We start from the raw sequence: 17,102 nt of genomic DNA, 5'->3' as shown, positions 1-17,102 counted from the left end.
TTTCTGGTTGTACTGAGGAGGGGGTGATGTTAGTGGAGGAGACTCTGGCAGAAATAGATTGCTTGTGAAGAAGTGGGGAATGCATCTGAGACTAAGGGTACAGTGATTATATAGTTTGTAATTCTGCAGTGGCTGGTAAATGAATGTACCTTAAAAATACTCCAACTTGACATGTACTTTTTGAAAGGCTTATCACAGTAAATATAGCTCTTTAGGCAAACATGCAGTTTATTAAAGTGGTTCAGTTACCATGGCAACATATCCAGAATTTATAGCTCCTTATTTTGAGAGGGCTTCATTTCCATTTTCTGAGGCACTGAAATCCAAGGCTAAAGTTCTTAACAGCCTCCAGTCTCATTGTGTAAATTTTTATTGTTTAGAAAACTTAGACATACAAAATATAGCTTTCAGAATCAATCTTGTGACTTTATAGTCATGTGCATGAATTTTAAATAGATATTTTTCAATTTTAAAATGCCCCCGATTTTAAATTTTTAAATTAATATCAAAGCCACATATGATCATAATTTAATGAGGAGAAATAGACATTTCAAAAAATAATGGTCCCCTAAACTTATTCTTTTTTCTTTTAGCTGATTTTTGGGGGGATTTACCTCAAATCCCTCAGCAATGTGTTTATCTTGCCTCTTGGTTTATATTACTGCTTGCTTTGTAATTTTAGCTGTCATCAGCTGGCTTCCCAATATGGAAGATAAAATTTTAGCTCTTTCACGCCTCAGCCCCACCCTCACACTCAGACCTTTACTCTATTCCCATTCTTCTAACAAAGTGGTAGGCAGGTAGATAGGTTGATAGGTAGATAGATAGATAGATAGACAGACAGACAGACAGACAGACAGACAGACAGCCAGCCATGAAGAGAGAGTTATAGTTTTACTAATTTTATAAAAATGTATACTAATTTTGGCTTGATCACTATTCACCATGTATATTCTTAGAACCATGTTTATAATATTCACAGGTGAACCATGTAATATACTATGGATATTTTTTTTTCTTTTACAACTCATTTTCACTAATTCATCCTCAAACTTCACCTTAGTTGTTCGGTTTTCTCTCAGCATCTTTAAACATTAGCATTGCCTTAATTGTATCTTCTTAAAAAAATTTCCCCTGTAGCATTTGATCCACTGCAGTCTGGACCATTGCTTTTTGGTTCTGTTTCAGAGCTGTCACCCAGGGGTTTTCTTTATTTCTCCCATGTGCTAAATTACCTCTTTTTTTGATATTATTTTCTTTATTTGTTTAATCCCTTGTTTTGCTGGACCACATTCTCCAGGGGGCTCCCAAGAAAGGGTATATTGGAGGTAAATTGTTTGAAACCCTGCATATTTGAAAATGCCTTTGTTCTACTTGTATATCTGATTTTTAATTTGTCTGGATATAAATTTTCTCTCACAGTTTTCAGTATTGATGTTGAGCTATCCAATGCAATTCAAATTTTTTATTTTGTTCATGGAATCTATTCCTCCCCTCTCTGGAAGCCTATAGAATTGTTTGTTTGTTCCCATTGTGCTAAAATGTCATAATGATGGGCCTTGCTCTGGGTCCATTTTCATCCATTGTGAAGGATCTTTAATGGGCATTTTCCAATTTCCATTTTGGAAACTTACAGCTTTAATTTCTGTAAAATATTCTTTATTTTTTAATTATTTCCTTTTTTCTGTATTGTTTTCTACAACCTTTATTTTTCATATATTGCCCTCCTGGCCTGGTCCTATAATTTTCTTACATTTTATATTTTCTCTATTATTTTCCATCTTCCTGGAAGATTTCCTCAGCTTAGTAACCCGTGCATTTTTATTTTCATTAAAAAAATTTATTTATTTATTTAGCTGTGCTGGGTCTTAGTTGAGGCACACAGGATCTTTGTTACCATGTGCGAGGTCTTCATTGCCGCATGAGGGATCTTTAGTTGCAGCATGCGGGATCTTTAGTTCTGGCAGGTGGGCTCTTAGTTGCGGCATGCAGGATCTAGTTCCCTGACCAGGGATCGAACCTGGGCCTCCTGCATTGGGAGTCTTAACCACTGCGCCACCAGGGTAGCCCTGATTCCTCAATTTGGATACTCTCTGTTTTGCCCTCTCCAGAAAATTAATTATAGTTTCCTGCCAGGATGCATTGGGAAATCACCCATCATGTGGAATGTGTAGAGAAAGGATATAGATCAGGACTTCCTAGGTGGCGCAGTGGTAAAGAATCCGCCCGCCAATGCAGGGGACACGGGTTCGAGCCCTGCCCTGGGAAGACTCCACATGCCACGGAGCAACTAAGCCGGTGCGCCACAAAAAAAAAAAAAAAAAAAAAGATATAGATCAGCGTTGCACTGACCAGCTACTGCTTAAACATTCCTCCAAATAATCCTCCTGTTTTAGCCACACCCCATCCTCATTTCCAGAGGTGACACTTCCTGATCCCTTTTAGATCACTCCATTTTAAACCAGGTACTTCTCAACTTTCCATACTGGCAGCTTAGGAACTGTCAGGTTGGCTAATCACTTACCAGGCATCTGTCTACTTTTTAGCTTCCAAGGTTTTGTTGCTATTGATCCCTCTCCAATTCTCTTTTTCCTCTATACATTTTTTTCTATCGTTTAAATATAGCATTGAGAAGGAGTGGAGGTTAAATATATTCAGCTTGCTATCTTTCCCCAAAAATCCTAACTAGTTTTTAACAAATGAGATACTATATTCATTTTTTAAATTTAATTTATGCTACCCATTTTAAATTTAACTCCTATTTAATTCATGTCATGTTGATTTCTTACCTTTTTTAATAAATTTATTTATTTGCTATACATAAAATTATATATATATATACACATATATACACACACACACATACACCTCCAGACCTTAAAGGTCTGTGTGCAGATATAAGGAATTCTTTGAAAAGTAATAATGACTATTAAAATATGCAAACTGGGCTTCCTAGGTGGCGCAGTGGTTAAGAATCCACCTGCCAATGCAGGGGACACAGGTTCGATCCCTGCTCCAGGAAGATCCCACATGCCACGGAGCAACTAAGCCCGTGTGCCAAAAAAACAAACAAAAATAAATAAATAAAATATGCAAACTGTAATTTTTTTTAAATTTATTTATTGGCTGCGTTGCGTTTTGTTGCTGCACGTGGGCTTTCTCCAATGGTGGAGAGAAGGGGCTACTCTTCGTTATGGTGTGCAGGCTTCTCATTGCTGTGGCTTCTTTTGTTGTGGAGCAGGGGCTCTAGGCGAGCAGGCTTCAGTAATTGTGGCACATGGACTCAATAGCTGTGGCTCGTGGGCTCTAGAGTGCAAGCTCAGTAGTCGTGGTGCATGGGCTTAGTTGCTCCACAGCATGTGGGATCTTCCCAGACCCGGTATCAAACCCACGTTCCCTGCATTGGCAGGCAGATTCTTAACCACTGTGCCACCAGGGAAGTCCTGATTTCTTACTCTTAATTAGTAACCTGGCCTCAAGTTAACTAAGAGAAACCTATTCAATATGAACTTTCTTGATTTTCCCCATCCTACCTCACAATTTCTTTGTATCCCTCTCTGTTCTCTCAAACCTCCCTCTTGTTCGCGTACTTCCAATCACTCCAGCCTCTTGTGACACCTTCTCCATCCTCAAGACAAGCTAGATCCCCTCATTTTCCATTTCTTAGCCTTTCTGCTCCTTCAACGCCAATTTATAAATCTACCTAAGTTTCTTAGTCTAGAAACATGAATAACCCAACTTTCCTTAACTTTTAAACTTCAGCCCAGCTTTCTTATTCTTTTCCAGTCTCTCTCCTACACAAAAAATGCCATTCATTTGACTTTTTATCTTCCATTTTTTCCTTCACTCTATTCCACTTAGTCATCTGTGTGAGCTTTTTTTGAAAATTACTTTCTAAACAAAACCACCAACCCCTTCCTGGCCATAGCCTACTTGACTACCTACTATCCTTAGAGACTCTTTCCCTGTCTTGCTGTTGTTTGTTTTTTTTAAATCTGATTCTTATCTTATTCTTGTTTTATTTCTCAGTTTTTTTCCTGCCTTGTCCCTCTTCTTCCATATGCCCCTTTATTTGCAGGCTTCTACTTTAGCCTCCTAGAGAACAAAACAGTTAAAAGTTCATAGAAACTTACTGATTTTCAAGTTTTTCTTGCTTTATTAAAAAAAGTGACATGATTTTTTAAATAAATATTTTGTGACATTAACGTTTAACTATTAATATTTAGGCAGGTGCTGTAAAGGATTATATTAAGATGATGCTTCAGAATGATTCACTTAAATTTCTGGTTTTTGCTCACCATTTAAGCATGCTCCAAGCTTGCACAGAAGCTGTCATAGAAAACAAGGTATGTTACCATTTATCTATAAAACACTTCTTAGAATGCACTTCTTAGTTTTTAATATAGTAAACATATATACTTTTATTGCAAATTATACTGATATTATATTTCTGTTGTGTTGATAATATGTTTTTCCCTTTTTTACCAGTCATAATTTTCTACTTATCAAATTATCTGGATTGATTAAAATATGCTGCCTTGATAGGCTATAATGTGAATTCTCGTTTGGTTACTGGATAATAGCATTTGAGGTTGGTATAGATAAAATTTTCTGTTTACCCACATGGTGGCCTTAGAATATGGGTGATTTTGAGGGGAAAGGAAGAGTGAATTCTGCCAGCTTTAGTGCCCAGCTGCAGTTATACCTTTTAAACTTCCAGGCAGCCTACTCTATAGAATATGATTATTATGATTTAGTGAAGGTGGGTTTGAATCCTATGCCCAGGTAAGCACCACCATATCCGCTGGCCTCACTGCATTCTCTTTAGTCCACGTTGTTTTCCAACAGCTCTATTGGTGATAACATCTGCTATTTTTTCTTTCAAAGTTTAAACCTGTCACCCCTCTGTGTGCTAAGGGCTTCTAGAGCTTCTCTGAATCGACCAGAGAAAGTTCCTGGCATTATATGAGCTTGATATACAGGTAGCAGCAGGACTACTTGCCTGTGCAGGTAGATTCTTTAAAGGGAGGAATAAAGCCATGTTTTTTAAAACTTTGTATACCCTTTTCAAGCATTTGCTAATATGTTCATTAACATTACCAAAGAAATAATTCTAGTATTTCCTTCATAGAAAGGTTTGTGATAATGTAATAAAGTGCTGTATATGAAAAGATGCTTTCTCATCACATAGTATCTGTAAAACACCTTCTGAGGAAGAGTTAATTAGCTTTACAAATAATTTTTAAATGATAGAACAATAATATTAGATTCTTTATTCTGATTTCATTGTACCTTAAAACTACTGGAATCTATTCCAAGTGTCTCTCTTCTTCCTGCTCCTGCTTTACTGGTGTGTTTAGAATGTCATTTAGTGTCACTAAGAGTTAAAAATGTAGATAGGCATGGTGTTGGAGGATAATTTCTTCCAAACTCTTTGTAGCCTGACAATGTGTTTTCTTTAGAAAGACCCTCAGAAGATTTTATAATCTCCTTTGATGGATATTAAATGGATCACTGGTCAATTTATGTATGTTTTGTGAAGACACAGAAAGTTGATATGGGACATTATATTTAATGATTAATTCGGTGATAGCCTTATAAAACTGAGTGTTTGTATTTCTCAACTATTTAAGGCAGTGTTTTCCATAAAAGTGAATGTAAAAATGAAACAGTTTGAAATTCAGGGCTTATGCTTGTTTTTACAAAGTTGAGTAATAAGTTCTTTTTAACTGTTCTAACACACAGACTGCTCCCTTTTCTCAACTCAGGTTGTTCTTAAAAGACAGCATGGTTCAGTTTAGCACTTAATGTTTCCTTGTTTTTTAAAAATGTGTTCAGGTTTCTTGGTTCCTTACCGCAGTGGAGATGACTGTATCACATATTTATTTTAAGTTTAATAATGCGAAAAAAGAGAACTCAAATGATACGTTAAAAAAGATATTTTCCCAGTTAATGTTGTGACATTTCAGGGCTGCTCTTCATGAATCCCCAATACACGGGCCGAATCCTCTTTTTCTTTTCTCACATGTCCAACTTTATTTTCACCTTGGAATTAGTGATCCTGTAACTTTAAAATTAATCTGATCCGTCATTTAACATTTGCATGTCATTTTACATAGACTGTTACTAAAGACAACATTGGCTTAATCCAGTAATGATTATAGAGTTCCTGTTATGTCTGTGGCATCACACTTGGCATTGATGGTATGAAGATGGTATGAAGATAACTTAGACATAGATCCCACTCTCAAGTAGCTTAAAAGACTTAAAAATATAAAAATATTAGAAGCTATTAAGAAATCTGGTTAAGACTCTTCTTGTCTAACATTTACTAACCTGTCATCTTCACCAGTTTCTGTTTTATTATGTGAACATGAAAATAAGCTGTAAAATATATATAAGATAGGTGCATAGGAGCTTGTCCTAATTTGCCATTTCCCTTGTTGTTGATGGTAGACTCGTTACGTCAGGATAGATGGAAGTGTTCCATCTTCAGAAAGAATACATCTGGTTAATCAGTTTCAGAAGGACCCTGAGACTCGTGTGGCTATCCTAAGCATTCAGGCTGCTGGGCAGGTAAGAAGTTTCAGGTCTAAGTTTGATAATGTAATCTTGAGATGATAAAAAGGCCATTAACATAACTACAACTTTATAGCTAGTGTAATAAATATTCATTCTACTTTGGAGAGTGCTAGAAAGTGTAACAGAAGGAGACCTCAACACCTCTGACTAAGCTTCCTAAATTTTCAAGGAAAGAATTTCCTAAAAGAATATAGTTAATGTGATTATAATACTTTTCCATAATCTTTTCCTTCCTTTGAATTGGCATAGAATTTTCTCATCCCTTTCTTTATAGTACTTATCTGACTTGGTTATTTTCATCAAAGTCTGTGAGGCAAGGTGGCCTAAGGGAAAAGAACTTTCTGAACTTTTTTTTTAACCATTTTTTAAAATTAATTAATTTATTTATTGGCTGCATTGGGTCTTCATTCCTGTATGCAGGTTTTCTCTAGTTGTGGCAAGCTAGGGGGGTGCTACTCTTTATTGCAGTGTATGGGTTTCTCATTGTGGTGGCTTCTCTTGTTGCGGAGCACGGGCTCCAGACGTGCAGGCTTCAGCAGTTGTGGCCCACGGGCTCTAGAGCACAGGCTCAGTAATTGTGGCACAGGGGCATGGTTGCTCCGAGGCGTGTGTAATCTTCCTGGACCAAGGATCGAACCCATATCCCCTGCACTGGCAGGCGGATTCTTAACCACTGTACCACCAGGGAAGTCCCAGTCTTTCTGAACTTTTAATGGAGTGCCCTTGGTTTGTCCTTTAGAATTAGGTTTGGCTGCAAGTAAATAAAACCCAAATTAAGAATGATTTAAATCACAAAGTTTTATTCTGTCATATAGGCAGTCTAAGGCTAGCATGGTGGTTTCTTAGGATGTCGGCCCCTTCTGGTTTTCTACTTTACCACTCCTAGCAGATATCTCTTATCTAAGAGGGCAGCTAGAGCTCATCCATCACATCTGTGATCCAGGCAGCTGCCTAGGGAGAGGCACGCTGCATCTCAGTGGCCTGCAGTTAGTCCCAGGGTCACAAGTAACTTTAAGGGAAGTTGGGGGAAAGTAGCCTTTATTCCTAATCAGGTGTTACATTACAAAGAAATAAGAAAAGAATAGATATTAGTCTCTGCCACTCAGTGTAAGATGAGATCCTTCTGGATGTTTTTCCTACTAGCATTCTAAAATACTTTGATGTAAATGTCTAAACCAGGATGTTTAACATAGGGAAAAGTAGTTGAGCATATTGTTGTTAAATATCCAACCTGGTATATGGCATATCTGGCAACTTCTGTGGATTCTGGAGTCTGGACCAGGGCCAAAGTTCTCCTTTTACTGAGCTAATTGATGTATATAAAATTGTATATATAGAGAGAATCCATGAGGATGAAGAAGCTCTAGAACTAACTCACTAAGAGTTCTAACCAAAAGGAGGGTTGTCTCAACACATTCCTCATGTTGGATTAAATTTCCAGTAATCTGAGTTTTATATCTGTTAGAATATTTCAGCCATAGAGAATATCATCAAAAAGAGCTTAAAAGTAGGAATGGAGGTCTGATAGCTCAGGAGAAGATAAGTAGGAGGAAGCTAGGCAGGAGAGTCTTGGAGTGACCTGATAAAAGACTTTCTGAAATTAAGATTTTATAAGGCACTCACATTTTATTCAAGGCTGTATTCCTGAAGACCTTGTATAATTAAAAACTCATATACTCGAATACTAATATCTTCATAGCAATAAAGGAAAGTATTGTAGAAAGGGCTTTGTTTTGGAGGTTTGTGACTCTTCCATTGTAATTTAGTAGCATCTTTTTTTTTTTTTCCCGGCCATGCAGTGCTGTATGTTAGAGCTTAGTTCCTGGATCAGGGATCAAACCCGCACCCCCTGTGGTAGAAGCGCGGAGTCTTAAATGACCGCCAGGAGAGTCTAATTTAGTAGCATCTCTGAGTGACATTGATCTTGCTAATAACATCAACGTTGATTCTTGTATAGTCATATGATATTTTTTACACACTTAAAAGTGTCTGTCTTTAAATATCAATACTACTTAATTTTTCTGCATTATCTCTAATATTTTGTGGCATTTCATATCCTAAGTAGCAGCACAGTTTAGCGTGGTGTTTATTTGACTCTCTCCATGTTTTTATTACTTCTAAGTTCTGTTCCAAAGTAGTTGATCTTCAGCTTGAGAACTAGTGTCACCATTTAATGAATATGCCAGTATGATGGTATCTAATATAAGAATATTTCTAGTTAAAATAACTTTTCAAAATAACAGCACAGCAGTCACAAAAGTCACTTACATAAGTTCCAGTGCGTGTGAACAACAGCATGGATAAGATGACATTTCCAAAGTATGGTAGGTATTTCTGTTGACCACCTAATATCACTAACTACTATGTGGCAATAGCATAATTATGGTCCACATTTTGCTTGGCCTACCCAGTTTAAAGTCATGTGTTTTTTGACACATTTTTAGTTTGAGGAGATTTGCATTATTTCTTATATTAATTGTAAAACAAGAGTTAGTTAATACTTTTAATGTCACACTATTTCAAACTGATATAAAATGCAGTTGCACAAAAATGCAGTTGTGTTGTATACATCAAGATGCAAGTCAGTAAACATCAGAGTCTTTGGGATGCAACATGAGAAATTCCATAGAAAGGAAAGAGTGTGACTGTAGACATGATTTTCTTGCTGTGTAGAACAGCCGTATGAATTAAGTGAATAGAGGATGTCATTGCTCTCTGCCTAGTTGCTATGGATACCATGTGTTAGAAATTATATTCTCATTTTTAACGTATTTTATTAGATTTTCCAGTGTTAATATGAATCTAGTCTTCATCAGAGGATAAAGTGATTTTGTTTATATATCCATCAAACTGATATTTGAAATATTGAAATAACCTTTTAAATGTGTTCTTTGTACAAAGTTCACCTGGCTATCTTGCAATAAACAGTCTTAATTTGCCTTTCATGAATTAAATTTTCTTAATTTGACTTAAAACGAAAGACTGATTTGTTTTTAAGTCCTTCAGCATTCTCTTGTCCATTGAACATACTCAGAAAGACTTTATTGTATATGGCTCTATGCTAAATTCTCAGTTTATTTGTATCTCAGTTTCTTCACTTTATTTTGCTTAGGGTTTGACATTTACCGCTGCAACTCATGTTGTATTTGCTGAGTTGTATTGGGACCCTGGACACATAAAACAAGCAGAAGACCGTGCTCACCGGATTGGACAGTGCAGTTCTGTGAATATTCACTACCTTATTGCAAATGGGACTCTAGACACCCTTATGTGGGGAATGTTAAATCGCAAGGTAAAGCTTGAATTTAAACCAGGTTACCAACTTACTCATTATTGTCCATAGCCTACATGAGTTAAGAGGCTGAGTTTTAGTGTTTTCAGGCTAAGGATATCTAAGTACACTAAGATTGGTGTTGATAAGGACCACGTCCAGAAAAGGCTTCAATTGATAGTACCATACCTGCTACCCTTGAGACATGAATTTACGTGTGTTCCTATTGTCTTCCAAACCCTTCTTCTACCATTTTAGAGGCTAGGGGAGGATGAGCTAGTAAGAAATTAAAACGCTTTCAAACCCTAATTCCTTTTCATAAGCTAAGAATAAACCCTCTCTCAATAGGATTCTTGAGTTTCTGGCTAAATTTTGGACGGAGGATAGCCTGTACACAGATTCTAGAAAAGGTATTAGGGATGTTGCTTGCTCTGTCCACTCAGCTGTCTCTTCTTCTCCTCAGCCTTGTGGAATGTTTATAGAAAGGACTTGACTAAGGTCTAGAGGATGGTTTTCAAGCACTGAGTATAGATATTCAAGATGGCCAATCATATGTATTTTCAATTTCAGAGTTTATAGGTACTAGAGTAAAAGCTTTTGTGAGAAAAGCAATAGTATAGCTTCTCTAGTTAACCTTTTCCTTATTAAGGATAGCAATCATTGATTTGGTAATTTGGTTGTAATTTTAAATAATTATGTTACTAAACCCCATGTTATGTTGAAACAATAAGGTTTTGTTTTCTTTATAGGATTGCTTGTGATTTAAATGCAAAATCAAGTTACTACTTAGTAAATGACAGCTGTGAGGTGACCTGTTGTAAAATTCATATACTTTTCCATCTTACAGGTTCAAGTTACAGGGAGCACACTGAATGGTAGGAAGGAGAAACTTCAGGCTGAGGAGGATGATAAGGAAAAATGGGATTTCTTGCAGTTTGCTGAAGCTTGGACTCCAAGGGAAATGTCTGAAGAGCTCAGGAATGAAATGTTGTTCACTCATGTAAGATTATATGACATCTTCTTTTTTTTCCCTAATATCATGAAACTGTGACTTTATCATATATTGTTTTAAACAGCAATTTTCAATTGTTCATGCTATTGAAAGGAACCTCCACGTAAAGGTGCAAAACCTCTAAGAACTAAAAGTTGACTTTGATATAAGGAGGCTGCAACAGTGGCTTGTATCTTCCAATAGTCATAGATCAGTGCTCACTGTTCTGGTCCTTAGAAAAACAAGCTAAGTAGAATCCAGCCTTCAGAAGAAAATATGGGAGACTATCTCTGTGACCCTGAGGGTAGCGAAAGATGTATTAAATTTGCCACAAAAAGTAACATACACAAGTCACATATTCAGTAAAGATATTAGCATTACAGTGTCCAAAGTATATAAAGAATTTATACAATTCAATTAGTAAAACAAACAAGCCAACAGTAAAATAGGCAAACAATGTGAGCATCAGAGGAGACCTGAATAGAAAAAACGTGCAAAGAAACTAGCTTCACCAAAATAAGACAAATTTATAAAGGTACCCTTTTCTCTTTACAATTAGTGCATAATCTATGGTGTGATATTTTGAGATCACGTGACTATCCTGTTCCCAAAACCTTTCACACAGTGGTTTTAGCATTCATTGATCTTTGCCTGAACCAGTTTTGAAATAGTAGTTTTTCTAATTCCATCATTGCTTCCTTATTTATTAGCTGGCATTTTTCTGTGAATGAAAACTTCTCATTTAAAAAAATATATCATTATGAACTTGTTGGTTCTGTTATTATTATTTAGTGTGTTATAATCTTTGCCTTTTTTTGTTTTTCTTTTTTTAAAGATCTGGCTAGTGGAAGTTCCTTTATTTTAATTTTTGGTTTGGTTTTTTTGTTGTTTTGGGGGTTTTTTTTATTGAAGTATAGTTGATTTACAATATCAGTTTCAGTTAGTTTCAGGTATAAAGCAAAGTGATTCGGTTATTTTTATATATATATATATATTTAGATTATTTTCCATTATAGGGTATTACAAGATACTGAATATAGTTCTCTGTGCTATACAGTAGGACCTTGTTGTTTATCTATTTTATGTATAGTAGTCTGTATCTATTAATCCCATACTCCTAATTTATCGCACCCAACCCTCCCTTTCCCCTTGGGTAACCATAAGTTTGTTTTCTCTCTGTGAGTCTGTTTCTGTTTTGCAAATAAGTTCAATTCTATTATATTTTAGATTCTATTATATTTTAGATGATAAGTGATATCATATGTATACTTGTCTTCCTCTGACTTACTTTACTTAGTATGATAATCTCTGGGTTCATTCATGTTGCTGCAAATGGCATTATTTCATTCTTTTTTTCATTTTTAATGTGGCTGAGTGGTATTACACACACACGCACACACACACACACCCCACATCTTCCTAAAGATGGACATTTGGATTGTTTCCATGTCTTGGCTATTATAAATAGTGCTGCTATAAGCAAATAACCCAATCCACAAATGGGGGGAAGACCTAAATAGACATTTCTCCAAAGAAGACATACAGATGGCCAACAAACACATGAAAAGATGCTCAACATCACTCATCATCAGAGAAATGCAAGTCAAAGCCACAATGAGGTATCACCTCACACCGATCAGAATGGCCATCATCACAAAATCTGGAAACAACAAATGTTGGAGAGGGTGTGGAGAAAAGGGAACTCTCCTGCACTGTTGGTGGGACTGTAAGTTGGTACAGCCACTATGGAAAACAGTTTGGAGGTTCCTTAAAAAATTACAAATAGAACTTCCATATGATCCAGTAATCCCACTACTGGGCATATACCCAAAGAAAACCATAATCCCAAAAGAAACATGTACCATAATGTTTATTGCAGCACTATTTACAATAGCCAGGACATGGATGCAACCTAAATGCCCATCAACAAATGAATGGATACAGAAGATGTGGCATATATACACAATGGAATATTACTCAGCTATAAAAAGGGATGAGATGGAGCTATATGTAATGAGGTGGATAGAACTACAACCTGTCATACAGAGTGAAGTAAGTCAGAAAGAGAAGGACAAATATTGTATGCTAACTCACATATACGGAATCTAAAAATGGTACTGATGAACTCAATGACAAGAACAAGGATGCAGATACAGAGAATGGACTGGAGAACTCGAGGTATGGGAGGGGGCGTGGGGTGAAGGGGAAACTGAGACGAAGCGAGAGAGTAGCACAGACATATATATACTACCAACTGTAAAATAGATAGTCAGTGGGAAGTTGTATAACAAAGGGAGTCCAACTCAAGGATGGAAGATGCCTTAGAGGACTGGGGCGGGGAGGGTGGGGGGGACTCGAAGGGGGGGGGAGTCAAGGAAGGGAGGGAATACGGGGATATGTGTATAAAAACAGATGATTGAACTTGGTGTACCCCCCAAAAAATAAAAAAAATAAAATAAAAGAGGACAAAAAAAAATAGTGCTGCTATGAACATTGGAATACATAATCTTTTCCAATTAGAGTTTTCGTCTTTTCCAGATATATGCCTAGGAGTGGGATTGCAGGATTTATTTTTTGTAGACTTTTTATTGATGGCCATTTTGACTGGTGTGAGGTGCCTCATTCCTACAACCCAACAATTCCATTGCTAGGAATACATCCTCCTGCATGTGTATAAGGATACAAGTATAAGGATGTGTTCTGAGTCATTTTTTGGGATGCAAAAAATTGGAAACAATCAAAATGCCTATTGGTAGGAGAATGGCTACATAAATTGTCACAAGATACTACTTAGAAGTTAACATGAATGAATTAGGTTTACATGTATTAACATGACCAGATTTTGAAAACGTGTTATTTTTTCAAGTGCACAGCACACACACACACACATAATATTATATATTTATGAGTACATATATATGTAATAAGATATACAAACAAAGATTGGAAAAATACATATTAAATTTATTGCCTCTGGAAGAGGAGGAGAATGGGTCTGGGGAAGACTAAAAATGTGGTAGCAATTTTATCAGAAATATTTTATTTTAAAAAAGTATCAGAAGTAAATATTACAATATTTACAGTATTTGTAAATTTTGAATGGTGGGTATATGGATATTTTTTATATTCTCTGTACAGTAACAAATGCTATTTGGAAGCCATGTATAAACTGCATAAGAAATAATAGAGAAGCTTATAGTCATTCAAACTGACTGCTTTTTCCTAGCTCTTCTGGGACAAAGTGGTGTGAGAGTTATGGGGAGTTTAATTTTTGAAAGAATTGATCAGATATTATAGGAATGAAATTGAAGTCTGTACACATTTTCTCATAATACAAAATTAAAATTTTAATGTCAAGTTTAGTTCCATTAAAAACATAATGTTTTTTTATGTGGAATCTTTTTTTTTTTTTTAAGAATTATTTCAAGCGCCTTTATTGCCTGTGTTGGGTCTTCATTGCTGCATGTGGGCTTTCTCTAGTTACAGCAAGTACGGGCTACTCTTTGTTGCGGTGTGCGGGCTTCTCAGTGCGATGGCTTCTCTTTTTGCGGAGCACGGGCTCTAGGCATGTGGGCTTCAGTAGTTGCAGCATGTGGGCTCAGTAGTTGTGACTTATAGGCTTAGTTGCTCCTTTATGTGAAATCTTATTAAATTTTTTATGTATCCTATTTGAAGGGCTAGTATGTTTTTCTTTTCTAGGATACTAGAATGCTATTCAGTCAAATTTGCTAAAAAAAAATAGAAGAGTTATTTCTAAGACATTTTTCTTTTATTTTAAAAACTTTTAGTAGTGTTTATTATATTTTGGTCTATAAAAATCAATATATACCTAGGTACTTTTAAAATGTATAACTAAAACCATGATTTATAGCTGTTCTTTCTCTAAAATTTCCTGTTGAACGATGTCTGAATTCATTTCTAAGATAAATATTAAGAACTTGAAACACATCTTCCCACATATATGCGTGTTTATTGTTTTTAAGCGTCTCTGACGAAAAACATATATCTGTGTACAAAGTTTACAAAAAAAAAATCATCTAGTCACCCTTACCATATCTTGCTTTCATGAATTAGGTATTTATCTTTCACAGTTTAATGTTACCTTGCACAGATTTCTCAATGCGTGTCTTTTACACAGATGGTTTTATATAAATTGAAATCTTGTAATGTGGAGACCACTTGTTTGGTTTGCTTTGTTTTGCTTTGTATTTGTTTTTGTTTCTTTGTTTGTTTGTTGGCCAGGATGTAAAGTGTGTTTTAAAGGACCTCAGGTGAGGTTGCTGCTCTTTGCTTTGTCTTTACACCGTCCAGCTTTGTGCATCTTAAGAAATGTTCAATTTGTTGAGAGGGCCTAAGGAAATTTAACCAACATGTTTTTCTTCTGAATCGTGCCAAAATTTCAGCATTTCCTATGGGAATTTTTCTATTTATACTGATATCTTTCAGATCCTTTTTTAAAGCCTTTTTAAAAAGTTGTCTAGCATTTTTAGGATACCTCCAATTTTGCTGATTAAACTTTGCCAAATTAACTTTGCTCATTGTCATAAAAAACTTGTTTAACTAAAATGTTGATAACAGTTCTAATTGGATGGTTTTTAACAGCTTATGGATATTTCTGTAGTGTCAGCATTTTAAGGAATGTTCATTTTATCTCTGCCCCAGGGTCTGGCTGCTACAGCTGGAGGTTAGAGCTGGGACAAAGAAGAGGGACAGAGGAATAGTGTGTGTGTGTTAGTCAGTGTGAGACTTGGCCTAGGCTATCAGCTCTAGAGAAAGAGAGACTGGGAAGCTAAAACAGGAGGAGACCAAGGAGCGGAGAGTGAGCCTGCAGGGCAGAGAGAGGATGAACTGAGGAAGAGTCAGGAGGCCCCAGCTCCCAGGGTCCCTAGTTCCTCATAGTCTTCGTAACTTTCCCAGTTCATCACATTCAAAATGCTGTGGACTTTAAAAATGATTTTTTAGAAAGCCAATAAATGTGGTAAATTTTTGGCAAATTGGTCTTCAGTGAACTGAGTTTCGGATGAATTGACTTTTAGCATATGGGCTTTTGGCAAATTGGTTTTCTATGAACTGACCTAGAGCTAATATTAGTATGATTATGGGTCCTGAGGACAAGGGAGAGATGTGGTTAGAAAGAAGAGGAAGAGAATGAGAGAATATTTTCCTGGACAAAAATTTATATAAGTTTTGCTCTCTCCTGCCTTCTTTCTCCCCTGGTATTCATTCAGAATGGCATTGTTTGTCTCCCTCTTCTCTTAATCACAATTCTCTTTCTGTCACATAACTCAGGTAACTATGGGGATTTTTAAAATGTATGAAACCAGGGCTGGTACTCTACCAGTATATATGGGTATGAGTGTACTGGCTGTTAAATGTTCAGTATTTTGGTAAATAGCCACGTCTTCAGTCCCTTCGTTGTACTCCCTCACCCCACCACTGGGGCCTCCTGGACTTACTCATGATCCTGCACAGCATGGGCCTCTAGGACTTCGGTTAATACCCCTGCTGTAGCTGTTGTTAAATGCTTAAATGACACCCTGCATGGAATTAATCCACACAAATGTATGAGTCACAATTTTTTACCCATCCTAGATGTATTTACATTTTAAAAGAAATTATATATTAACCCAAATTAAGCTCAAAGTCCAACTCAAATGAGAAGAAATAATTCCACCATCACAAGGAAAGCCTAGTTGATTGATGCGTTGGCTGCCCTTTCAGTAACCAGACCTGCCTAGGAGTCCATCTCCAGGGTCACTGTCTCAGATGCGATCCACTTTCTCAAGCTTCTTCTTTTCTTCCACATTTGAACATGCGTGGCTTATAAGTACTGGTTTCGCGGTGCTTTGATTTTCCTACATTGACTTCGATGGAATGATAAAGTAGGGCATCTCCAAATGGAAGGAGAGAAAGGTATGGGCTATATTAGTCTATATTGTCATTTCCAAGTAATTAAATGCTGTTTCTGAATAAAATAAAATGACTGGAGTATTCAAATAAGAAGCCTGCCTCTCAAGTTTTCATTTTTTCCTACCATCCTCTCAGGGGTGTCCCTTCCTTTAGCCATAGCTGTGGGAAATCGGGCCCTTCCATTAACCTCTTTAGGGCCTCTTCCCATCCTCTTTTGGCCCACAATGGATAAGAGCCAGCAGCATCATTTGTCCAGCCATTTAAGTCCCTAGATCACTAGATGGCTTCTAAGGTCCCTTTCATTCGTTTTATAGATAGATAGATAGATAGATAGATAGATAGATAGAT

At 36.4% G+C, this 17,102-nt stretch overlaps 1 protein-coding gene across 1 annotated transcript in view; it reads left to right on the top strand.

Annotated features, from left to right (window-relative positions):
* Window positions 1-17,102, top strand: part of ZRANB3 (zinc finger RANBP2-type containing 3) — a 97,218-nt gene that overhangs the window by 39,595 nt on the left and 40,521 nt on the right. Inside the window, exons 6-9 of the mRNA XM_057746767.1 lie at window positions 4,227-4,346; window positions 6,457-6,576; window positions 9,695-9,874; window positions 10,701-10,853. Of these exons, the coding sequence (XP_057602750.1) occupies window positions 4,227-4,346; window positions 6,457-6,576; window positions 9,695-9,874; window positions 10,701-10,853 (573 nt within the window). The remainder of the gene's footprint in view (window positions 1-4,226; window positions 4,347-6,456; window positions 6,577-9,694; window positions 9,875-10,700; window positions 10,854-17,102) is intronic.

The sequence above is a fragment of the Hippopotamus amphibius genome, chromosome 8, assembly GCF_030028045.1.
Source record: "Hippopotamus amphibius kiboko isolate mHipAmp2 chromosome 8, mHipAmp2.hap2, whole genome shotgun sequence".
NCBI lineage: Eukaryota > Metazoa > Chordata > Mammalia > Artiodactyla > Hippopotamidae > Hippopotamus > Hippopotamus amphibius.
Note: the sequence above shows the minus strand (reverse complement) of the source record. Positions and strands in the feature narration are given on the sequence as shown.